Raw genomic sequence first — 24,199 nt, forward strand, 5'->3', positions numbered from 1 at the left:
AACAGTATCACGAGTTCGTTTGTTCTCAAGTGATCTATAGCGCCATCTTGTGTGTTTTATTTAAACAAACGACGACACAAAACTCTTTCAAATGAAATGTAAAAAATCGCCGTGTCGTCTGATGCATGTTGTTTTGTGATCACATGTTTACGCTCCATTATGCGTCATGAAACATATGATCACAAAATGCATGTTTACTTATTTATTGCATATATGGAATTAAGTAAGTATATAATGAGAAGATTTCACAAAGCAGTTTTTATTTTTTTTGCATAATTTCTCAACTATATCATTGCAGTCATTGGAGTTAAACTTTTTGTATTTTTAATAATAGCATATAAACAAGTTTACATACAAAAAAAAAGGCATTGAATAAACAATATTAACAATTTATAATTTTCATTGGAGTGAAAAGATCCCGTTAGGCGTGTTAAGGACACGTCATCATTCATCGCCTCATGTCTGTGAGTAGAAACCAGAAACTGCTGGAGAAGACGAACATCAAAGTGTTACTGACTTGGGCGGAGCTACTGGCCCGGAAGTTGCTTTATAATTTGCCAGTTATGCTCTAATTACTAAACAATCGTATTTATTTAAAATCATATATAACATATGATATTATAAGCTTATTGAGTATTTATATTATGTTTGACAAAAGTATAAAATAACTACCAGGCCAGTAATAACTGCATTGAAAATAGTAAGTATTTAAAATATTAGGTTAAAATAATAATTAAAACATAATTGATGCACAATCAAACTATACCCTCAACATATAAGATATATATTATAATAACAATACTAATTGTAAATAATTGTGTTCCTGTATGTGTCTTATGTTTGTTAGATTGTTGGTCTGTTGTGTTTTTATTGTACATCCTAGTTTAGAGTCCTTTTTTACAAACTGTATTGCAATTGATATATTGTTGTGTAAATATGTCATTTAACTCTCTTTTAGGGTGACTTTTACAATCTGTCTAGGGACTCCAGGTGAAAAATAGCCCGTTGACTAACTCTGGCATATTGACAGAAATGTTTATTAATATGCTTTTTCACCCTGTAAAAAAATACAAATAGCAACGCTCTTATGTAAAGTCTTGATTGTGTTTATAATACTTTACTGTCATTGGGTTGTGTTATAATCTAATTTTTTTGAGAAATTAATAATATTTATCATATGAAGATCTCTGCTGTGGATTTCCAATTGTCAGATAGTAATCCTTAAAATTATGCATTTGAATGACTGTCTACATACAATAATGCAAACCACGCCGTGAGATTTGAATGAGTCCATTGCGACGAATCAGCGGGTTGGGCCGCCGCGCGCCCCCGGAGGAAGAGCTCGTGCTCGTCTCGTAGCAAACGCTCTACGGTTATCCTCTGTCCGCATTCGCTCCTCTATGGTGCCGTCTCTGGGTATTTATTTCATTATTCGGCGTTTTTAAGTTTGTCAGGATGGAAGTGAACAAGGATGAAGCGGAGAGGTGCATCGAGATCGCGCTCGGTGCGCTGCAGAGCGCGCAGCAGGAGAGAGCGCGCCGGTTCCTGGAGAAAGCGCAGCGTCTTTTCCCGACGCGCAAAGCGCAGGGTGAGCGCACTGAACCCGGGCTCGCACAGGCCCTCTATCCCTCTGCTGGAGCTTAACTCAAGCGCATTATGCTTATATTTACTGTGCATTTACGTATGTATAGAGAATCAGATAAAGTGTTTTGTGTTTGGAGACCTGAAATCTGTCCTGTCCTCACAAATGAGCGGTACAGTTATATAAACACACATCTATCATGTGTGTGCTTCACTGCTGATGTAACTCTTGTGTCACATCACATTATTTTAATGTTCCCGTGATGCCTAATTGTAGCTCAATAAATGCATTGCGTTAGCAACACAAACGTCATGGGTTCAATTCCCAGAGAGCACACAAACGCAAATCATGTCAATCTTGAATGCACTGTGTGTTGTTTCAGATGAAAATGTGAATATGATGCTGTCTGTATATTGAGATGTTATATATTGTGACACACTTTATTTTCTTAGAGTTGCTGGAGAGTCTGAACAGATCTCAGAACGGCTCTAATGAGGCTGCTGATGGCACAGGAACACGTCAGCGCTGTTCTGGGGTTAGCAGTAACGGCACAGCCCCTGGAGACAAGAGATCAGACTCCAAATCTTACACACCTGAGCAGGCCGATGCTGTCCGAAGGTACGAGCTGTGATTCATCTTCAGTGTGCATCGTTCGTTGTCCCTCAGGATGTTTGATCACAGAATATAAAAGAGTTTGGTTACAAAATGAGAACTCTGTTTTTAAAACTTTTAAAAAATGATGTTTTTATGATGTTATCATGTTTTAATTGTGTTGGTTAGCTGTATTTTTTGAGTTATTATGACTTTAATCAACACAAACCACCTGCAGTTTGATTGAAATGAATTGGAATTCACAATAAAAAACATGATTTTAGAAAATGTTAAAAAGACAGTTATCTCATTCTGGAACAAACTCTTGATTTGTAGTCTCAGGTTTGATTCAAAAAGCATTATATAGACTTGATTCATGTTCCCTGTGAATTCCACATTAAAGTGAAGTTAGTTTCTTGCAAAAATGACTGTGAGCATTTTATTTACTCTTTTTCTTATTCTCTATTAGATGTGTAGAGTTAAATGTGACTTTCTTGATCTTTTGAAATAAAGAGTTCATTGTACTATAAAAGCACATTAACTTTCAAAACTGAAAAATCTTTATCTCCAGTCTAAACACACTGTATTGAAAATGCTTGTAATAGACAAAACCATTGTTTTGGAAAACTAAAAAAATAGTGAATAATAAAAATGATCCTTTTTTTAAGTTTCCCTTGATGTATGACACCTTTCATATCTTAACATGTGATAAATGTCTGAATTGTTCCATGAACATAATGTAGACTCGATCATATCTTATATTGCCGGTTTTTTGAGGTTTTTTTTGTGTGTGTGTCAGAATAAAGCAATGCAAGAACTTCTACGAGACTCTTGGAGTGCAGAAGGAGGCGTCAGAAGACGATCTTAAGAAAGCCTACAGAAAACTGGCGTTAAAGTTTCACCCTGATAAGAATCATGCTCCGGGGGCGACCGAGGCATTTAAAGGTACAGCGCACCTGCAGTCACACTCCACTGTATTTATAAATCATAATTAAGATCGTCGTTTCTTTTATTCTGTTTTTCAACACAATTGTTTTCTTGTGTATCTGGTGACTGTTGTATGTTTGTGTCGTTCTGTTGTAGCCATAGGAAATGCATATGCAGTTTTATCTAATGATGAAAAGAGACGACAGTATGATCGCTTCGGTGAGGAGAGAAGCAGCGCAGGCAGATCCAGCCACACAAACACACACTTTCAGGCCGATATCTCACCTGAAGATCTCTTTAATATGTTCTTCGGAGGCGGATTCCCTACAAGTGAGTGTGTGTGTGTTTGTGTGTTTGTGTATAACTGCATGTGTGAAAATTTTTGGATGGTGAAAAGCAGAAGCAGTTAGAGTCAAAAATAAGATTGTTATTTCCTGACTTGTAGAGGTTTTGGTGGAAGTGTTTTTTAGATTTTAATTAAAGTCATCAGACGTGTCTTAACTCTATCATTATCAGAACTCATGAAGATGTAAATGTGTGTGTTGTTTCCGTCAGGTAATGTTCATATGTACAGTAATGGAAGAATGCGCTACAACCAGCAGCAGGGCGAGGGTGGAGAACACAGAGGGGTGAGAAACAGAAGAACACTTGAGTGTGTGTGTTTGGAAGTTTACAAAGTCATCTTTCCGAGAAACAAATATAGCATCAAGACTTGGGCTTAAAATTAGATTGTAATGTTGTGTTTGGAGAATGTGTGTTTTTGTGAACTCAACTGTAGAGGGCAGCAGAGACACTCTGAACAGATCAGTTATATCCTTCTCTCTCTCTCTCGCTCTCTCTCTCTCTCACTCACTCACTCACTCACTCACTCACTCACTCACTCACTCACTGTGTGTGTGTGTGTGTGTGTGTGTGTGTGTGTTTGTGTGAATGTGTATTTGTGTGTGTGTGTGTGTTTGTGTTTAGGGTGGTCTTGCTCTTCTCATGCAGTTGATGCCCATCCTGATCCTGGTCATTGTATCAGCATTGAGTCAAATGATGGTGACTAACCCCCCCTACAGTCTCAGCTTCAGACCGTAAGTCCTTCACCTCTCTTCTCTACTCTCACATAAAGTGTGTGTAGTTTTAATAACAGATACATGAGATTAAAGTTGTCACAATATAGCAGTACCTTAAGAGACACAATGGTTACAGATTTTAATTGTGATTTGTTGGCCAAAAATATTAGAAATCACAAAAGAAACCAAATTAAAGTTGAATTTGATTATTTATTAATTCAACAAGATTTATACAGATATGATGATGACGCTGTTACAGCAAATTCTTTTGGCCATGAAAACCATGAAGTGAATATCTGATATTGTGATGCCCTATATATCATATATCTGACACTATCAGTGAAGAAGTTATTTTTGATGATTTAGCGTTTTCTACATTAAATCATCCAACATGTTGTAAATAATTACATTAAAAAAATACAAGCGTGATATGTTTAAAAATGCAAAAATTAAATTCATAGTAAAATAAATAAGTAAAATCAAACTTTGATGCTTGTTATCTCAGAATTAGATTTTGAGACTTTAGCCTGGATTTAACAGATTGGATCACATGAAGACGGTATTCCGTCTGGCCAATGGCTAGAATTGATTAAAAATAACATATTAATATATTCTATATGAATATATTTTATTATCGATTAATTGTATTTAATTCAATTAAAACTACTCTGCACGTTTTGATTCGAAGGTTTACTGGAAGGTAAGTTTGGGAAATATAACGTTTGTATGTGTTGTTGCCGCTGAAACCGTCTTTAAATTCACATTAAGATGCAGGATTTTTATTAAACAGGAAACGTATTTTAAAATCTTCAATACACAGATGTCTAATGACATAATCAATTGTACAGTAAACATTTGACCTCCTGACTGTGTGTAGGAGGTGGTGTTTATTACATATTTTGATGATCGTCAGGTTTAGATCCAGTTGTGAACGTTGCTGTCAGTGTAACAAATGTTTTCCTAAATGCGTATATTCATTTATATATGTGTGAGTGTGCTATTGCTTTTCTACAACACTTGATAAAGTGTGTCAATAAAGAAAAAAGTGCTGTTGTGTGTGAATGCGTCAGGACAGATATTCATGTATTGTTTGAGGATTGATCTGCTGATTCTGCATGTGAAGATCTTGTGTTCATCAGATCCGAGCGATCAATCACACTTAACGCTTACACGAGCAGCCGGACCGGACCGGTCGGGTCACAGGTCAACAGCAGAACACGCATGCGGGTCCCGTGTTTCTCTGATCATATCTCTTATCTGTCAGCAGGTGGAGAAAGAGCAGATTGTTTTTACTTTATTCGATTTAAAGATATGCGTTCACTTCTCAGTACAGCAGATTCCATCCGTCAATCACGTGAGATCTCGTCTGATTGGCTGCGTGAAGACTCTCTCGGTGACCTCTCAGCCTTTGACCCCGAATTATTCCTTTTTGAAGTCAAATCATCTGAACGGACAGTCATGATCAGCTGTGTCTTCTCCCACCATGTGCATGAAGCTCCTGACCTCTACACTTTGACCCTGACCTGCTATCACACAAGAACGTTGTGTGTGATTTCATATTTACAGACTAGAATATTGTAGGTACTGTAGCCTGAAGATCTTACGGCTTTGTGAATAACGGGAATCGGGCCAAAGTCATGTCGATGAGTTTAGCACAAAACCATGTTGCTTTTTGCTGTGTGTGTTGACATGTCGGTCTGTGTCACATGCAGGTCAGCGGGACACACACACAAGCGTGTCACGGAACATCTGGTCGTGACGTATTACGTGAGCGAGCGCTTCAGTCAGGAGTTCAGTGGATCGAGACTGAAGCAGGTGGAGAGCAACGTGGAGGACGATTACATCTCCAACCTGAGAAACAACTGCTGGAAAGAGAAACAACAGAGTATGTGTTCATCTCTCTCACTCGTGTACACACACACACTTCATGTTTTAAAATGAGTGATGAGAGAACCCCATTCAAAGAAAATCACAGTAGAGATCTCTTTTATATCTCAATTATTTCTCCTAGACATAAATGGAGAGCAAATAGAAATGTCTCATCCGTGTCTCAGATGTTTCTCCTGAGGAAAAGTCATAAATGTGACAAATGTGTCCATCATGAGACTTTGAGAAGAGATCTCAATGTGTCAAACTGAGCTCAGATTTGTCTCGTCTGGATTCAAAAGTCGATATTATTGAAGATCTCAATGTCAACTCAAACATTTCTCACCATCAAGTTTACTCCAATCCTGATGATTTCACCTCCTTCATTTACCCCTTCATCACTCTTCATGTGTTACAACTATTTCACTGTCACTTGATTCTCTTTTTTTATTTCTCCAAAGAGAAACATCTGAGACTAAATTAAGACTTAAATGAAACGCAGCATCTCGATCAAATCTCCTCAGTTATGAAAGAAGAAAATGTATGCGTTTTCCTTGGGTTGTGTGCTGTTTGTTTGTCTTCTGAAACTCTTCTGTGCGTGTGTGATCCCGTTGAATCATTCAGTATGTGAAAGTCGGTTTACTCCGGCTTAATGTCTGTTGCGTCACTTCACTTCTCACCATCAGCTGAATCAGCGTTCATCTTCCCTCTGAGCTGAACTTCTGCAGATAATCTTCTGAATCTCACATATGAGCACATTCACACATTCTGGTTTGACGTCACTCAGACCACATGGCATCACTCTGCTGTGATGTACCAACGACATTGGATGTGTAGAGATGAATAGCTTGTAAAAGTTGTGCTTTGTTCCTCACACACAAGACGTATGGATTGTCGTGTGGTTTTCCAGTGTTTGCTTGTAATGATGTGTAACTTGTGTGTGTTTCAGAGGAGGGATTGCTGTACCGTGCGCGGTATTTTGGGGACTCTGATTTATTCCAGCGGGCACAGAGAATGGGAACCCCGAGCTGTTCTCGGCTCTCTGAGGTTCAGGCATCTCTACATGGATAAAGGTCACTATCTCTGCACTACCTGGTGAGGGCGCTCTCTCTCTCTCTCTCTCTATCTATCTCTCTCTCCCTCCATCTCTCCCTCCATCTCTCCCTCCCCTTCTCTCTCTCTCTCTCTCTCTCCCTCCCTTCCGCTCTCTCCTTATTTTAAAGGGGTCATATGGCACGGATACGTGTTTTTTGTTTTTGGCGCGTTATAAGTTGCACACGCATGTATTACACATGTTAAATTGCAGAAATGATAGTGTGGGAACAAAAAAGTCATTCTATGTAAAAGCGAATGCTCACCCACACCTGCCTGAAACGCCTGGTGTAACCACACCCCCACAAATCTACATCCGTTGGTGGTCTGATTTGACTAAGACCACCCAAATGTATATACAAGTAAGGTGTCAGTACATATTGAGTAACATCTAAAACAAACCATAATATTAGTTTCAGCCGTGTCATATGACCCCTATAACCTTCAAGCACAACTTTTATTAAGTGAATGTCATTTCATACCTTAACACATGTACATATTGTAAAAAAGATATGAATATATCTCTGTTCACCGACAGGTTCCAAAAACACTGCAGTCTGGAATATGGAAGAATGCAATACAGATTGTAAATACACGTGCTTCTTCAACAGACTTGAGAACTGTAGAGTTTTACTAGAAAACACTTCAGAAGAGGGCTGAGTGTATGTGTGTGTGCGTGTGCGTGTGCGTGTGCGAGTGTATGTGTGCGTGCGTGTGAATGTGCGGTGGATGTGTAGATTTTTTACAGTCTAATGTTCTGTTATGAATGAAAGATCTCTGCTGGAGTGTCAGGATATAAAGAATCAGGTTCATCACCATTCAACAGATTGGGGATCCAATGAAAACATCTGCGTATATGTATTTATTTAAGTGGGTTTAGATCAAGATTATGTCCTTTCGAATGATTTATATTTATATGTTTGAGATTGATCTAAGCAGGGATTTATGGATGAAATAGTGGAGTAAATGTAAATGTTAGGAGTGACTGCTGTACACATTATTTATTAAAAGATCACATAGGACTATTTATTTCGTATGATGTTTTATTTTCTACACGACTTTGTGGAAACATTTCACTCCTGACACAATACAAATAAAGCTTGTTTGTGCTTCTCTGTTGGTATGAAGTTGTCTTGAGGGGTGTAAAGTGTGTTTTGCTCACAGGATGTCAGCTGATGTCACTGCTGAATCTACAAACCTGCCGGGCAGCAAAACTTGAAATTCTGAATATTGATCAGCAGTTGTCAGTTAAACACAATGTCAATTTAACCGACGTCATGACAAAACGGTCCCGTGTGGAACTATACGTCACTGTTATCAGTTAAAATCATGTGAAGAACAATACGGTCACAAACCCAGACATCATCCAAAAGGATTTTGCTATGGGATCCAGATTTTACAATTGATATTAAAAATAATTTCTGTATATCGTCAAACTCTTACAATCTAATTAAACCTAATAAATACACAAACAGGATGCTGCTGGTTTATTTCACCTGAGTGTTTGTCATGTTTTTTGAGGAAGAGGTTTATAACCAGTGTTGTGTAACTAGTTACTAATTAGTTGCATCACTTTTTCAAGCGAATTTAATTACAGTAAGAAACTTTTTTTGTAAATAATTCTGAAGAAATTTAACTAATTACTGTGTGCTTTATTCAATTGTGGAAATTATATAAAAATTACATGTCTAATTAAACTTAATGTTTGCGTTAATGTTTACTCACATTTTTATACTTTGGTCAGTTAAAAACTATTTATGTAGTTTATTTGAATGAATTTCAAGAACCGTTTCATGGCTATCCTTGAATAAATTAGCTAATCAAGGTTGATGTAGGACATAAAAAGCAATAAATACCAGAGTAATTTATTCAATAATCTAATTACACTATAGAATAAGTAATTATTTCCTTTTTCCCAACACATGCTAAATTAGTTGCACAATCATTTTTTTTGGTTCTTTTTAATAGGTTCTAATGCACAGTATTAAAACAGCACAAGCGTGGATCTTCAAAAAATAATTTATTTTCTGCATTTCTTTATATGAGAAGTACAAAAAACCGGTACACGTCGCATTTGAATATCAAATAAATATGATGCATGGAATATGCATAAAACAAAAAAAGGCATATGGTCACATTCAGACACATTGTTGAATATCTGTGAACGCACACTGGCACTTGCATTAAAGACCCATACAAAGGAACACAAGACGTTTGCTACAAGTCTGCATGTAAAATAGCTGCCACTTCTGGTTTCCATAAACCTGAGGTAAACGTTTCAAAAAAAAAAAAAAAAAAACACCGTGCAACATCTGCATCCATACACACCATACACACTGGATTACATAATATTTTTTAGTCCTTTCATATGTACCCTATAGCTGCATTTATAACCTCCTCCTAACATACTTTCATATCAAACTGCTTCAACAGTCACACGACAGTGCAACTTCAGTCCCCTCATGAGAAGAACCAAAGCGTTAAAGATTTTACCATTTAAAAAAAAACTAATATCTGTCCACAAGGGACGGTCAGTCTTAACATTCTTCAATGAGAAGTTCCTCAGAGCTGTACAGTTTTCTTTTGATGACTCGAAAGCCAGTGCTCAGTTTAAGTGCATGTCTGACCACCGGTGAGGCTGGAGATCTGCCCGTGAAGAGCCCCTGGATTTTAGGCCAGAGACCCTTGGAGTCCAGCCGGAGCACCAGAGTCAGATGAAAGGTAGGCACCAGGCATGGGTCCACCGCTATCTGCCCCACGGGCTCACAACTGCCCCCCCGCTCCACGCAAAGGTCAATGAGCGCCCCCCGGAGGCCGCAGGGCTCGCTGGCGGACAGATGAACCAGCTCCTGGCCGATGTGCTCCAGGAGTTTTTCGGGGATGAGAAGTTTGGAGCAGTGCAATACACCGTCTTTAGCGTCGGTCAGGTTCTCGGAGATGAGCTGGACCACTTCTTTACACAGCACCTCCTCCGTGGGGTCAAAGAACAGGTCAGTTTCTGACAGATCGGCCATGGATATGGAGCCTGCGAGAGAGGTCATGGGTTAAAACCGAGAACTTTTGTAGCGTGAAGGCTTTGTGTGAAGATGAGCTGAAGCCAGATGTGGACATACCTGTATCAGACGCGTCATCGATGCTGCTGTGATTGTCCGAATCCGAGTCCAAACTCTGACTGCTGTGGATCTTCTGGAGTATTCTGCTCCAGGACAGACGCTTGGACGTCCCGTCTGATGTCGGGGTGGATGGAAGGTTGGGATCTTCAGACACAAGGCTTGAAATCAGCTGTTCCTGCATTATTCAATCCTGATGATGGATCTCACTGTGGAGGACACAAAACAGAGGTTCGTTTTATTAAAGTCAAACAAACACCAGCTGGTAAACAAGTCCGATGAACAAAGAACAAAGAAAAGCCTGTCAGTTCACGTCAGAAGCATGCACATTTCTGTCATTTTATTCATCTAAAAAAGGTTTTGATGAGAACATTGTCTCGTTCGGCTCTACGTTTGTTCGCTCAATGTTACATTGTTGCTTTGTGCTGCAACATTTGAATGAAATCTCAATGAAAACGACATCAAAAACATCACAAATCGGCTCTTACCTATTTCTCAAACAGTATATCAGTAGTGTCCGACGAATTCACAGCAGTTTAAATGGTCCTAAACTAACAAAGACAAGCGCCATTCGACGTAAGTGCAGCTGCTGCGTGAATCAACTGAGAACTCCGCAACACACTGACGCAATGCTCTCAGCGCCCATTTATATACGCTCCTACGTAAGCCACGCCTCGACAACCCCGCAGCCAATCGGCGTTTAGGTCACGTCTTCCGCGTCGCAAGTTCGCCTGGCAACACTCGGAGCGGAGATGCATGCACGCGCATCTATTGTGTGCGTTGGAGGAGGTGTGAGCTGTGCACGCGCATTGTCTCAGTCGGGACATGCAGCGGCACATCTCACCTCGTCCCGCTGGAGCTCATTTTGATGGACTTTGGCGATTTGCATTTGCGACAAAACGCCAGTTTGTGTGTTGGGCAACAGCGAAACTGACTTATTGAGTACGTGCAATGATACACAATGACTGCTAAAACACTACACAAACACACGGACGCGGTGGTGTTGTGTATTTACTCAGGAAAACACTCTTTACTCTGGCAAAGTGCCTTATAAATCAAGTTTGCAAAATAAATAGTTCAGATGAACTGCTTGTTAGAAATTGACACAACGTGCTGTGTATGTGACAAAAAAATGAAAATAAAATCTATGAAACATGGTTTAATTCATCATGGTTTGATTTTAAATGTGGTAAAACTATAGTAAGCACAACTTGAATAAGGTCTCACAACAGTTTCAACAGCTACTCATTGTCTTTGTTGTAAATCTGTAATAAAACTTATAAAAAACAATCTGCAAAAAATACAGCTAGCCTGCTACAATTTTACTGTTAATCACATTTTTAATTATGTGAATTCTTAAAACTTAAGCAATTAGCTACAAAATGTGTCCCACCTCACTTTTAAAAACTTTTAGAACTTCCATTAATTGTAGAAACTTACTCTAAACCTTAATAATTGTGGGCAGTTGTGCATTTTCACTTCATACACTGTATGTAACATCTAAAGTATTGATTTATTTTTAAAACATTATGTTTTTAGATAGTGTTTTAAACTTTATAAAGTTAGTTGTTCGACCTGAATGAGACTGAATGTTATAAACTCATGGTGTTGAGTTGTCTCATAAACCGGGGCGTAGTTTGCGGAGGTGGTGGGGGGAGATAAACCCTCAATACTCAGATCTATCAGTTACAAGTACAACATCCTCCCGTCCCCAATATGTGTACAATGATCACATGAAAATATGTAGACTTAACTTATTTTGTAAAATAAATTGTTTGTTTCGAAATGACCGCAATTATGCTTTCTTAATAAATATAGGCAGAATACGAACACCCCTCCGGTTATTGTTGGTAGCGTCCAGTTAGCAGTTTTAACTAAAAAGCTTTTTTTCGCAGCTAGCAGCCGCAGCGTTTGATGAAAAGTTAATGTAGCGCTCGAAACTTTGAACATACATACGAACACCGTCATTACTGATCTTATCATCATTTAAAGTGTGATGAACAGCTGGTCAAACAACTTAGTTCACAGAAACTATATTATAAAAATAGATGACTGTTAACCCGTGGACGCAGGTAGGCTGCAACGGGCAACACAGAGATAATCCTCGGGCTCTTGACGACGAATTTAAGGCTTTAAGAAGCGAAACGATCGGTCTGTGCGAGAAATTGAATTTATAAACCAAAGCCGCTGGTGCGGATGAAAGGGTACGCGCACCAGAGAGCGTGTTTGCGGGAAGAGTATTCAGCTAAACACAAGGATCATGATCAGATTGCGTCTTCTTTCTTATTACTTCTAGTATCCATTCGCCTTGTGTCTGCGTCCAGACGTTCACTGAAAGTGTTCTGTCCTTGTGAGTCGGGCGCTTGGAATTCACCCGAAGTTTCTGACGCTGAGTTAATAATAGCCTACACTACAAGACTTTTGCTCGGATCAGTCTGGACTTGTTGCAGAAAGTCTGTGCCAGTCTGCAGATTTGATTCGTTTGTGTGTTTCTATCAGAAACTTTCAAAAAGTCTGCAACTGTGTGAAAAAAAATCTGTTCCGATTTAAAAGTCTTGTAGTGTATTCCAGCCATAAATCAGCCTGTTAATGATGGTTTATATTGATTTATATAAAGCTCCTTTTCTTGCACAGACATTAACATTGGTCTTATCTTAAGTACTTTGTACTTTAGTGTTGCATTTTTTAGTACATGTTTTTTTCAGTGAACTAACTCTCAAATGTTAAGCATAGACAGACAGATAGATGTGTTTAAATATGTTTAATGTGTTTATCTTATCAAAATACCAGCAAATACCTATTTACGCTTCAACCCCCCAATGTTCAAACCAAAGCGACGCCCTTGCTCATAAGGAGGAGCATGTGTCCGGTCAGGGCAGGTTTGGGAAGGGTTAAAGCTTTCCTTGTTTAGATTGAGGGTCTGGCTCTGGACAGATGAACGTTCCACACGACACGTTCCAGCTCTGACTTCATGTCTTCTGTTCGCTGCTGAAGGGTGTTTGTGTTCCCAAAGAGAATGAAAACCTCAACAACAGCCTGTCGCATATAAAGGCTTTAAATCCTTTAAATTACACCAATACACAAACCCCATGAAGTCATTAATAGCTGTTAAACGTCTGATTCTCTGTGAAATGGGTGCTTGACTCTGGGTTGGGACACATGGAGATACCAAAGACTTGATTTACTGCACAGACAGTAAAATGTGATTATTGAGATGTGAAGGTTACTGTGATGTGCAAATGACAAACACTCCCACAACCGCATCACTTCACAGCGGGACTCATTTGGGGTCAAATATAAAGTAAACCATGAAAACAAGCATAGATGTGTATGTACTAACAATTTGTTTGCTTTGGACTTTCTAATAAATGCAGAAATATAATACTGCTATATTTAAAAGTGATGTGTGTATCTAACAGATCTGTAGGCTATATGACCGTAAAGAAAGATTTCGGGTTTAATCTCAAGTGAAGGTGATCTATGAACTGAAGTGACCGCTATAACTGTTATCATATTATTTGAGATCAAACGCAGTTGAACTGAAACTTGTTTAAGCCAAAGCACTTCTATGCCACAATATATGAAAGGTTTTCCAAGTTATAATTCAACTTTCTTCAAGAACAAAACCATTTGGCTACTCCACTTAAAAAAAATCTAACGCACATAAAGTTGGTTGTTGTTGTTTTCCGTGTCCAGAGTCGGATCAGCGTCCTCTGATGAAATCTGTGTCTGTGTTGAAGTGCGCACGAATGCATCTCGATGCATATAATGCAAGTGAAAAAAAGAGGTGAGGATTTTTGGCCAGAAGCCAAACTTCACAGACGTACTTCAGCCCACGTGAGTGTTGGACAAACAGTTCTTATTCTGACTGTGAGAGGAACCACATGAAAAACAACGACACGTGTGCGACGTACAGGAACAAAACATACTGTACTCACCTCATTTACATATGGACTATTTGTACATTATAGGCCTCAAAGCAACACAAGATTTCGTCACAAAACAAAAGCTGTAAAACAAGAGTTGTAAAGTTTCTTTGTACTTCTGTTAAAGCGAAGTATGTTTGCACATTGAGTAAATGCATGAGGACAAAATACTATCACACCTTTTAAAAAAATAAAATGCTTTACTTTCTCCAACTATATACATACTACTTGTACCTTTCAATACTTTACTGAATCACACTGATAAAAACAACTCATCAAAAAGAAGACAACAATGTCATAATCAGGAAGATGTTTGTTTTTTGTTTTCTTGATGTCAAATGAAACGCTAAAGTTTGCTGCTGTGGCACTAGGACCCTGCAGATTGTGTGAAGGGTTAGACTGCCTTTTGAGGAACACAAGAGTGGAAGATTATCATCGCAGAAAGAACAGAACGTTCAGAACTTTCATCCTTGAACATCTCTGCTCCTAATGAAGATGATAAACATCCGTTCTGAACATCTACTTATCACACTGAAGGACCTTCAAGCAACAAACAAACTAGACCCACATTACATCACACTTTCTTTCATTTTAAAATGTGCAAAGTTTCTACTAAGTAACAAACTTTTATTTTCCCTCTTTTCATCTCAAGCTTCTTTCTGGAGTGTTTTTGGTGAAGTGGTATATTTAGGTCATTTGGTGGGCTTGTTGTTGTTGTAAGGGAGGAGATTTAAGTGGAGGACAAAGAATGCTGGTTCTTCTATCCCAGCACAGCTGCTGTCCACCCCCCGCTCTCGACTTCTGCATTTCCTCACAGCACGAGCAGGCGTGAAGCGTGTCTGCTTACTCTGCTGTTTGCAAACCTTTTATGTTTCATACGTGCACACATACGGAACAACTGACTGAAATATTGACATGCTTAATTCGCCCACCACAACTTTATAAAAAGACACACTCAAAAAAAGAACAAGCAAAAGGAAATGATTCACTTTAAGAACAAGTCAAATCAAATTATTTATAGAGCACAACTTTAACACAACCGTTGTTGATCCAAAGCGCTTTACAATAAAACGTCAGATAAAAAGCAACAGAGATCAAAACTGAAAAAAATCTAATATAAAGTCAAAATCAAAAAAGGTATATAAAAACAAAACAAGTTTGTAACCAATGTGTCCTCTGCAATGTTATGTATTTTTAGTAAAACATGGGTATATAGACAATAGAAGGCAAATAGAGACAGTTGTGATTTTATGATGATTAAAAAACTTTTATTGTACAAAGTAATTACATTTAAACAAACATTTAACCAAACACATGATCGAAAAAAACTTTTCTTTTTTACATACACTAGTGCAAGACATGATATCTACAGTCTACATGGACCTCTAACATCAGTTGAAGACAAAAACAAAAGAAAAAGGAGTGTGTCTGAATGTAGATGTTATGAGGTTGTGAATCCCAGGAGCTGCTCGATGGGTTTATATTTCCACTCATCTGCGTCCAACTGCTCCACCAGCCCAGCTAAACGCTCCATACGAGAAACCTGCTGATCTGAGATCACATACATCACTGACCTTAAAATGTTTAAGTATGATCCTATATCAGTGACCAAGAACAACTCTGTGAGTCCCAGTGACAGAGATTAAATGTAAGAATGTTAAAACTTTGTAATATGGGTATTCAATTATACATTTACTCTGTGATGCATTGAAATGTGTTTTTCCTTTTAATAAAACATGTTGGACTGGTCAAAACATTTGATTCATCTTACCATGTTTAACCTGCTTCAGCGTGGATGCAACTTGATAGCTGAACACAGACTCGCATAAAAATCTATCGGATCCATCTGGGGAACAGTCACATGAATTAAACAAAGGCGGATCCCAATAAGACTGGAAGTTTAAAAAGTATTTTTTTTAATGAATCAGAAAAAGAATGGCTTAAGCCTTAGAACATGTCCTGTAGCCAACTCCTGACACTAAAGATTTGTGAGATGTATAAATAAAGTATAAAATCCAATTATAGAAATACACAGAGGTCACACACACACACACAAACAGGCTGTTGGTCAATGAGTCAGTATGTTCTGAGCAAATGTACTGTTAGTTTCTGCCCGTGTGTGTGAGAGGCTACTGTGGCCATTTGCCAGACACAGAATTATCCCCCTGCCCCACGAGAGCTGGTGGGCAAACGACCCGCAAACTGTTCTTATAATCAAGAAGATTTTAAAATCAAGAAGCCCGTTACAAAAGTACATTACCTGGGTTTTGTTACAGCAGTTTCCATAACGATTTACATTACAGGCTTGTGTTTACCATGGCAACCGGCAAACCAGAAGAAAACTTTTGGGTGTCATTTATGCAACACTAGGCCATAAAAAACAACACTTTGCCTGCCTGCTATTGACAATACAGATAGTTCCACTCCAACACACATGTGCTAAAGCAAGTCAACCAACAGACTTGTAGTTAGAAGACCGGGAGAAAGTATTAAAATGAATACAGACTTCACTAGACACAAAGGGAAACTCAATAGAGAAATTGAACACACCCTCCATCATCTCGCCAGCTCCCTTTGGGTAGGTGTACAGAACTTTCCTGGGCGGGATCAGCTCAGAGGCACTGAAGCCAGATCCGGTTACTGAACTGCTACTGACCCCCCCTGCTGATGAGGAGGATGAAGACGCCGCCATTTAGAATCTCTGCAGGACAAATGACACATAAGTAAGGGATAAAGCATGGCTAGCCGTGCATTAAAAGGTTTCCAGCCAATCAGAATCAAGTTTTCAAACAGACCATGGTATAAACGCATAAATAAACCCACACGTTCTTCTGAGAGTCACTGGACAAAGCAGTAACTTCAAAATGTTTTTTGAAAAAGATAAAATTATTTTTCTTAAACTTCCTTGAAGCCTAATATGCAGGGGACTGACCTCAACAAAATAAAGCAGATAAAAATACACATTCAATTTAACTGAGCAATACACAGACACAAAACTGATGGAAAAAACTAAGGGGTGAAATAATACAGATTGTATACATCACAGAATTGTATAATATGTGTTATACGTTATTGTATATATGTGAATTCATCACAACACATTATCCATGTCTTATATCCAAGATCTGTGAGATCCCAGTCATGTTAAACTTTTCATGAATAACAACTTTAGCATGTTATATCTTAACCTAATACGATTATATGTATGAAATATTAGAAAGGGTAAATAAATAAATTAAGTGCATGTCAATTATGCAGATCAGCAATACAAGTTAATGCTAGTGCGAAAACAGACATTTATCTACACAGAGCAAACTAGAGCAAATAGTGACGTTATGTAGTTAAAGAACAACAACTGCATAAACAGCACCGATAAGCTCTAGGACAAAGGAATCCTCAAAACACACAAATCAACGCAAACCGTTGAACATTATAACCATCACACACTTCAGAACAGTCTTCGAAGCAAAATACAAAGCAGTCATCAAACAATAAAGTAAAATCTTGTTATATTTTGAATCACCTAAAGCGCCACAATCGATGTTCTTCTACTTGTTTGTTGACGTCTCTTAAACACGGACGAGACGTTAGAGCGCCCCCTGAGGCAGAGGCGGAAACAACACACCAATACTCTACCATTACAGGGCTACTTGGGCAACAGGCTGTATTTACATTTTTTTAAAGCTCTACCTTTTACAGGACTGAGACTAAGATTTACCACATATATGAAATATATATATTATGGACAATATTTCTCCCTTCAGCAGCGATGCGTTGAAATGTGACGTTTATTGTCACGTGATGAAGGCGGAAGCGAGCTCCGTGTGAAGGCTCCACCACAAACTTCAGCTAAAGGTTGAATTTTAACACATGTCATTTTATTCTTTATTTAGTTAGTCATGATGTGTTCCTGCTATGGTTTGACTTGTTCGAGGGTTCTAATATAATAATATCTCGTGCATGTTTTATTATCGATATCTAAGAGCATGGTTAGAAACATATCGCCTCATGCTTTTAAATGTTTTGTATGCTTTCATTATGTTTCAAGTTTGTGAAAAAACTATTTGCTATGTAAATTTAGCCGTAAACTAATGTGATGTTACAGTAAATTACATATACAAAGTGAAGGGTTTGCAAACACAGAGTTACAACTATGTCCAGATCACAGACTGATCATTTTAACAATTAAATGATAATTAAATTATTTAGTTTGAATTAAAACTGGTTGGATAATGAAATCTAAGAATAAAAATGTTCCATGGATGTATGTTGGTTTCTACGTTGCTGCTTCTTGTCTTAATATACTTATTTATATTTAACACTTGTTTATGATTATGGTATTTACTATTCCTGCTCTTTCTCTTCCTCCTCCAGTATTTTGTTGGTGATGGATGTATTACGGCCTGCACTTATTAACATCAATGGGAGAATTTACAGAAAAAACCCTATTCAAGAGGAAGATTATGAAGAAGAAGAAGAAGATTATTCATATTCACAGACAGGTCTGGGTTTTTGATGGCCGGTTCATTTCATTACCATATGTGTAGATACAATCTAATATTGTTGCTTTGTTTATATCACCAGCTGTTGAGCAGTGTCTGAATGAACCCTGTGATACTCAGAACATAGAACAGACAGAGAAAGGCTTCCGCTGTGCCATAGACGTGCCAAGTGTCCTTTATAAGTTTGTTTCTATTTTGAATTGAATATTTAGCTTTGAGTCAGATTTGATAGATCTAGAGCTCAACAATAGAGATGATGATTTGAACTTTGTTCCAAGTAAAGTTAATGTAATGTTGTTTAACACATAGATGACTTTAGAATAATTTCAGAAGCATGATTTAGGATCGTGAGGTTAAATTGAAATTTGAAAAAGATGTAACCTAACATCTTTAGGTTAACATTAATTCAAATATTTGTTTATAAAATGTTTTTGTACGTTACTTAAAACAAGCCTTGACAGTATTCTGGTGTTTGTTGCAGGTATATTATCGGAAAGAAAGGAGAGACAAGGAAGCGTCTGGAATCAGAGACGAAAACTTCGATCAGTATACCCAAACAGGGTGTGGAGGGAGAAATCGGTAAGAAAGAAATATTAGTGATAAAGGGATGATTATACGTCTTTCTAAGACCTCTCAGACTTTCTTAGCAACCGACCAGGCCGTACGGGCACATCCTCCTCACATTTCACTGCAGTTTGTTGTTTGTAAACACATTGAGAGACTGACGCTTGGCTGTATGAAGTGACATGAGGTAACAAAAATATTCCTGCATGAGAGTGAAGTCTCTTCAGGGGTCAGAATGTTCTAGTAACAGGATGTTCTTCAGTACTGTGTGTTCTGACTGTGTGTATGTGTTGTGTTTAGTGGTCACAGGTGCGCAGCAGGCTGCTGTGGTCTCTGCCGTTACCCGCATTGAGGTTTTGATTGACAGCTTCCGAAGGAAGCAGCCGTTCACCCACTTTCTGTCTTTGGCACTGAATCATCCTCAGGTGCGAGAGGGGTTTGTGCGCTTCAGCGAGGAGGTGCTGGAACGCTGCCGCCAGGTCTGTTTCAACACAGAGATCAAAATGAACTCGCTTTAGTGTTTTCATACATGTTGTTCCTCCTTCCAATGCTGAAACGAGCCATTCATTTCGAAACCTTTCAACCTTTAGTTCACATCTCGAGTCTCAAAGTAGTTAACAAAAGGGTTTTTCTGAATGTCCGCGTAGCATCTCTTGTGTTGTGTTTGCAGGATGCTGGGGTGGATGGCAGTATTTTTCAGAACCCGGCTAAACTCCACCTCACCATCGGCACTCTGGTCCTGCTGAACGAACAGGAAGTGACACATGCGAACGAGCTGCTTCAACAGTGTCAAGAGACCATCAGGTGTGTGAAAGAACATGACTCACTGATGTTTCTGTATAGCGATGGTGTTTTGATGTGCCGGATGATGTGTGTGCAGAGACATCACAGAAGGAAAAGCTCTTCCTGTGGAGGTCAGAGGAATCGAGTACATGAACGACGACCCATCAATGGTGGACGTTCTCTATGCTAAAGTATCCGCAAAAGACGAATCAAAGAAGTAAGATTGAGTTCTCCTGCTGGAGACACAGACGAATGACACATGGTTTTTGATTAACGGCAAACCTGTACCACCTTCTCTCTTTTCTGGAACACATATGATGATGACGTCCAGAAGATGTTTATGGTTATTAGTGACACATTTTGTGTGTGTCTGTAGACTGCAGCAGATAGCCGACAGGCTGGTGGAGTGTTTCGTGTCAGCGGGTCTGATGGAACGCGAGTGGGATCGAGTAAAGATTCACGGCACAGTGATGAACACCCTCTTCCGGAAAGATTCGTCAGGTGAGGCCGACCCGTGAAAGTGCATCCACACACACTAACATCATACGTGTTCTCAACACGTGTTTCACACCAAACATCATCTTGATCAGACGTTCTGAACGGAGCAGCGAGAGACCGGTCGTCTCTAAAATCAAATAGCGGTCGGTCACACAGATGATAAACTGATCTGATCACGTGTGATTGATGTCACACTTTATCAGTGATTCCAGAAACACACTGACGCTGTTTGTCAGTCTGATGTGTGTGTTTTCACCTCCTGCACACACACAAAGGCTTCATTCATTCAGATGGTGTGGTGGAAGAAGGCCAGCGTTTTCCGTGTTTCTGTCTATAGGACACGCTGTGGAGATGTTCAGGAATTCTGTTGAAGTGGGACGGTTGTTTTGTTTGTTTGGATGTGTTGACGTCCTGCTGGCAGTGCGCTGTGCTGTTTTCTATTTGGCAGCCGTGGAATGTTGTTCACGTCACTAAATGCCAAAACAGAACGTGTGCATCGCGGTTTTATTATGTAAGAGTGTTGTGAAGTTCAGTATGTTGTTTGTGTGTTTCTTTCAGCCGAGGCTAAAAGAACTCAAGGGAAACTGAATGGTAAAGATCGTGAATCTTTTGATGCAAGAAACATCTTAAAGGTGAGAAACAGCGCACAGATGAGTTCCACTAAAATATTACAATATTCAGGATTTTACAAAACTTTTACAAAGTTCCAAATCATACCATGGTAATGAGTGCTCTTATATAAAGTGTAACAGATATCTGTTTCTGATATATGTCCTGTGGGACATAATGATAATGGTAATGAAATGAAAAGAGAGTGTTTCTGCTCCCTCCTGGTGGCAGTCAAAGGAACTATACATTATCTGCAGACACTTGTTGAGGATATAATGTCAAGGTGATAATATTTATAAAACAGTGCACTACAAAATCAGTAAGATGTTCTAAATGAACTGTAAACCACAGCTTTATGGCTTTATACCTTTTGCTTTATTTACCACAAACCCGTAGACATTTAAAGCAAGTCACTGTTTGGCAGAAATGTGAGAATGTCAGTATTTCGAGGAGCGCTTTAAGGGGCAGTTTGCCGTTGAATCGTCCCAGACTAACTTAAATGTTAAAGTCGCCTTTTCGAAAACTACCTACACTGACATATCTTTAAAAAGATCATTGCCATTGGTTTCTCTCGAGATGCACACCAGTTATGTTTTTTGAAAGGTGTGTTTTTTAACCCAATTGAACAAAGGCCTAGTCCTGGTTAAAGATAATCCCTGTCCGTGAAACCGCCCCTAAATGTTTTAATAAATGTAGTTTGCATTACACACTAAAGATTGCCTGTTTCTCCGACCAGTTTCTTTGAATTGAAGTTTGCTATAAATGTTAAAATTTTTCTGGGAATCTGTTCTGGATGATTTTGTGACATTTTCATTTAGTATTGGCCAACTGTTTAATGATGCTTTAGACACAAAACAGTCGAGTGTGTATTACAGCTTCTCATTGTATCTGTGTCTGGTGTTATTTTTAAACCAGTCACTTCTATATATGTCTATACTTATACATTTTACTCTGAATAATATACAGCATAACTGAACATCTCTCTCCCTCTGTGTGTGTGTTTGCAGGAGTTTGGCGAGTTTTATTTTGGAGAGTTTGATCTGAATTGTGTTCATCTGTCTCAGAGATTCTCCACAGACTGTACGGGATATTATTCCTCTGCAGGACAAATCACATTCACCTGATGGAAACATTACACACACTAAATAGACTTCTCTGCAAAACATATATAACATGAATATTTAAATAATAAACATTTTTTCCTTAACTGACTATAGTTACCCTTTTGTGCTGTCTAAATGTATTGAGGAATGTTTTCTAAAGTTGTTTAAAGACACCTTGTGCCATGAGTTTTACTGTGACCATATTAATGAGTTATTGAATGATTGTTACTTTTATGGACTGATGTGTCTGATATTTGCCCAGTTTAGATGTCTTTGCTTATATCTCTGTTATTTTCTAGTGGTGATTCTGCTGTCATTGGGTACCAATTTTTTTTAAAGAAACTATTGAAATTAAAGTAAATATTGTTTTGTAAAAAGACAATACAATCCCGCGCGCTAAGTTTCTGGAAATTTAGTCTTGGTTTATTTGTGGAGTCGATCGTTTTGAATGTTGCAATTTCAGCTGTGAGGCTCTGGGTGGCGCTGTGGACACGATACAATTTAGAAATACGAGGTATTTATCAGTGCATATTTTAGAAATACGAGGTATTTATTTATCAGTGCATATTTTAGAAGTACGAGGTATTTATTTATCAGTGCATATTTTAGAAGTACGAGGTATTTATCAGTGCATATTTTAGAAATACGAGGTATTTATCAATGCATATTTTAGAAATACGAGGTATTTATCAGTGCATATTTTAGAAATACGAGGTATTTATCAATGCATATTTTAGAAATACGAGGTATTTATTTATCAGTGCATATTTTAGAAATACGAGGTATTTATCAGTGCATATTTTAGAAATACGAGGTATTTATCAATGCATATTTTAGAAATACGAGGTATTTATTTATCAATGCATATTTTAGAAATACGAGGTATTTATCAGTGCATATTTTAGAAATACGAGGTATTTATCAGTGCATATTTTAGAAATACGAGGTATTTATCAATGCATATTTTAGAAATACGAGGTATTTATTTATCAGTGCATATTTTAGAAATACGAGGTATTTATCAGTGCATATTTTAGAAATACGAGGTATTTATCAATGCATATTTTAGAAATACGAGGTATTTATCAATGCATATTTTAGAAATACGAGGTATTTATCAATGCATATTTTAGAAATACGAGGTATTTATCAGTGCATATTTTAGAAATACGAGGTATTTATCAGTGCATATTTTAGAAATACGAGGTATTTATCAATGCATATTTTAGAAATACGAGGTATTTATCAATGCATATTTTAGAAATACGAGGTATTTATCAATGCATATTTTAGAAATACGAGGTATTTATCAGTGCATATTTTAGAAATACGAGGTATTTATCAGTGCATATTTTAGAAATACGAGGTATTTATCAATGCATATTTTAGAAATACGAGGTATTTATCAATGCATATTTTAGAAATACGAGGTATTTATCAATGCATATTTTAGAAATACGAGGTATTTATCAGTGCATATTTTAGAAATACGAGGTATTTATCAATGCATATTTTAGAAATACGAGGTATTTATCAATGCATATTTTAGAAATACGAGGTATTTATTTATCAATGCATATTTTAGAAATACGAGGTATTTATCAGTGCATATTTTAGAAATACGAGGTATTTATCAATGCATATTTTAGAAATACGAGGTATTTATCAATGCATATTTTAGAAATACGAGGTATTTATTTATCAGTGCATATTTTAGAAATACGAGGTATTTATCAGTGCATATTTTAGAAATACGAGGTATTTATCAATGCATATTTTAGAAATACGAGGTATTTATCAATGCATATTTTAGAAATACGAGGTATTTATCAATGCATATTTTAGAAATACGAGGTATTTATCAGTGCATATTTTAGAAATACGAGGTATTTATCAATGCATATTTTAGAAATACGAGGTATTTATTTATCAGTGCATATTTTAGAAATACGAGGTATTTATCAGTGCATATTTTAGAAATAAGAGGT

At 37.8% G+C, this 24,199-nt stretch overlaps 4 protein-coding genes across 5 annotated transcripts; 2 read left to right on the forward strand and 2 right to left on the reverse strand.

The window, feature by feature from the left end:
• Window positions 1–1,342: 1,342 nt before the first annotated feature.
• dnajb12b (DnaJ heat shock protein family (Hsp40) member B12b) lies at window positions 1,343–8,231 on the forward strand. Of its 2 annotated transcripts, none has more exons than XM_056772141.1 (9): window positions 1,343–1,588; window positions 2,035–2,200; window positions 2,973–3,118; window positions 3,257–3,430; window positions 3,656–3,729; window positions 4,067–4,176; window positions 5,871–6,043; window positions 6,974–7,119; window positions 7,655–8,231. In XM_056772141.1, the coding sequence occupies exons 1-8, from the start codon at window positions 1,456–1,458 to the stop codon at window positions 7,093–7,095; spliced, it is 1,098 nt and encodes a 365-aa protein (XP_056628119.1). In that variant the 5' UTR covers window positions 1,343–1,455; the 3' UTR covers window positions 7,096–7,119; window positions 7,655–8,231. The 2 variants fall into 2 exon arrangements, with proteins under 2 accessions (XP_056628119.1, XP_056628120.1); XM_056772142.1 differs by having other exon boundaries at window positions 6,974–7,097.
• An 888-nt stretch (window positions 8,232–9,119) lies between these two features.
• ddit4 (DNA-damage-inducible transcript 4) lies at window positions 9,120–10,870 on the reverse strand. Its single transcript, XM_056771406.1, has 3 exons — window positions 10,715–10,870; window positions 10,230–10,435; window positions 9,120–10,141 (listed from the first exon to the last, which is right to left on the reverse strand). The coding sequence occupies exons 2-3, from the start codon at window positions 10,408–10,410 to the stop codon at window positions 9,654–9,656; spliced, it is 669 nt and encodes a 222-aa protein (XP_056627384.1). The 5' UTR covers window positions 10,411–10,435; window positions 10,715–10,870; the 3' UTR covers window positions 9,120–9,653.
• A 4,522-nt stretch (window positions 10,871–15,392) lies between these two features.
• On the reverse strand, window positions 15,393–17,823 carry anapc16 (anaphase promoting complex subunit 16). The gene is made up of 4 exons (XM_056770860.1): window positions 17,676–17,823; window positions 16,703–16,853; window positions 15,924–15,998; window positions 15,393–15,703 (listed from the first exon to the last, which is right to left on the reverse strand). Exons 2-4 carry the CDS (start codon window positions 16,842–16,844, stop codon window positions 15,594–15,596), a joined length of 327 nt encoding a protein of 108 aa, XP_056626838.1. The 5' UTR covers window positions 16,845–16,853; window positions 17,676–17,823; the 3' UTR covers window positions 15,393–15,593.
• A 40-nt stretch (window positions 17,824–17,863) lies between these two features.
• ascc1 (activating signal cointegrator 1 complex subunit 1) lies at window positions 17,864–22,320 on the forward strand. Its single transcript, XM_056770857.1, has 10 exons — window positions 17,864–18,007; window positions 18,527–18,654; window positions 18,737–18,836; window positions 19,136–19,233; window positions 19,519–19,697; window positions 19,889–20,022; window positions 20,099–20,218; window positions 20,378–20,502; window positions 21,058–21,131; window positions 22,116–22,320. The coding sequence occupies exons 2-10, from the start codon at window positions 18,540–18,542 to the stop codon at window positions 22,230–22,232; spliced, it is 1,062 nt and encodes a 353-aa protein (XP_056626835.1). The 5' UTR covers window positions 17,864–18,007; window positions 18,527–18,539; the 3' UTR covers window positions 22,233–22,320.
• Window positions 22,321–24,199: the final 1,879 nt, after the last annotated feature.

The sequence above is a fragment of the Triplophysa dalaica genome, chromosome 17, assembly GCF_015846415.1.
Source record: "Triplophysa dalaica isolate WHDGS20190420 chromosome 17, ASM1584641v1, whole genome shotgun sequence".
NCBI lineage: Eukaryota > Metazoa > Chordata > Actinopteri > Cypriniformes > Nemacheilidae > Triplophysa > Triplophysa dalaica.

Excerpts from the sequence above, each read along its gene's own strand:
- ascc1 (XM_056770857.1), top strand. The coding sequence starts at position 18,540 with ATGGATGTATTACGGCCTGCACTTATTAACATCAATGGGAGAATTTAC. Across the intron at positions 20,219-20,377 it reads GCAAAAGACGAATCAAAGAA|ACTGCAGCAGATAGCCGACA; the intron begins GTAAGATTGAGT and ends GTGTGTCTGTAG. Across the intron at positions 21,132-22,115 it reads ATGCAAGAAACATCTTAAAG|GAGTTTGGCGAGTTTTATTT; the intron begins GTGAGAAACAGC and ends GTGTGTTTGCAG.
- ddit4 (XM_056771406.1), bottom strand. The coding sequence starts at position 10,410 with ATGCAGGAACAGCTGATTTCAAGCCTTGTGTCTGAAGATCCCAACCTT. Across the intron at positions 10,142-10,229 it reads CGATGACGCGTCTGATACAG|GCTCCATATCCATGGCCGAT; the intron begins GTATGTCCACAT and ends CCTCTCTCGCAG.
- dnajb12b (XM_056772141.1), top strand. The coding sequence starts at position 1,456 with ATGGAAGTGAACAAGGATGAAGCGGAGAGGTGCATCGAGATCGCGCTC. Across the intron at positions 1,589-2,034 it reads CCCGACGCGCAAAGCGCAGG|AGTTGCTGGAGAGTCTGAAC; the intron begins GTGAGCGCACTG and ends TTATTTTCTTAG. Across the intron at positions 4,177-5,870 it reads TACAGTCTCAGCTTCAGACC|GTCAGCGGGACACACACACA; the intron begins GTAAGTCCTTCA and ends TGTCACATGCAG.
- anapc16 (XM_056770860.1), bottom strand. The coding sequence starts at position 16,844 with ATGGCGGCGTCTTCATCCTCCTCATCAGCAGGGGGGGTCAGTAGCAGT. Across the intron at positions 15,999-16,702 it reads AGCTGGCGAGATGATGGAGG|ATGGATCCGATAGATTTTTA; the intron begins GTGTGTTCAATT and ends ACTGTTCCCCAG. Across the intron at positions 15,704-15,923 it reads GCTGAAGCAGGTTAAACATG|ATCAGCAGGTTTCTCGTATG; the intron begins GTAAGATGAATC and ends ATGTGATCTCAG.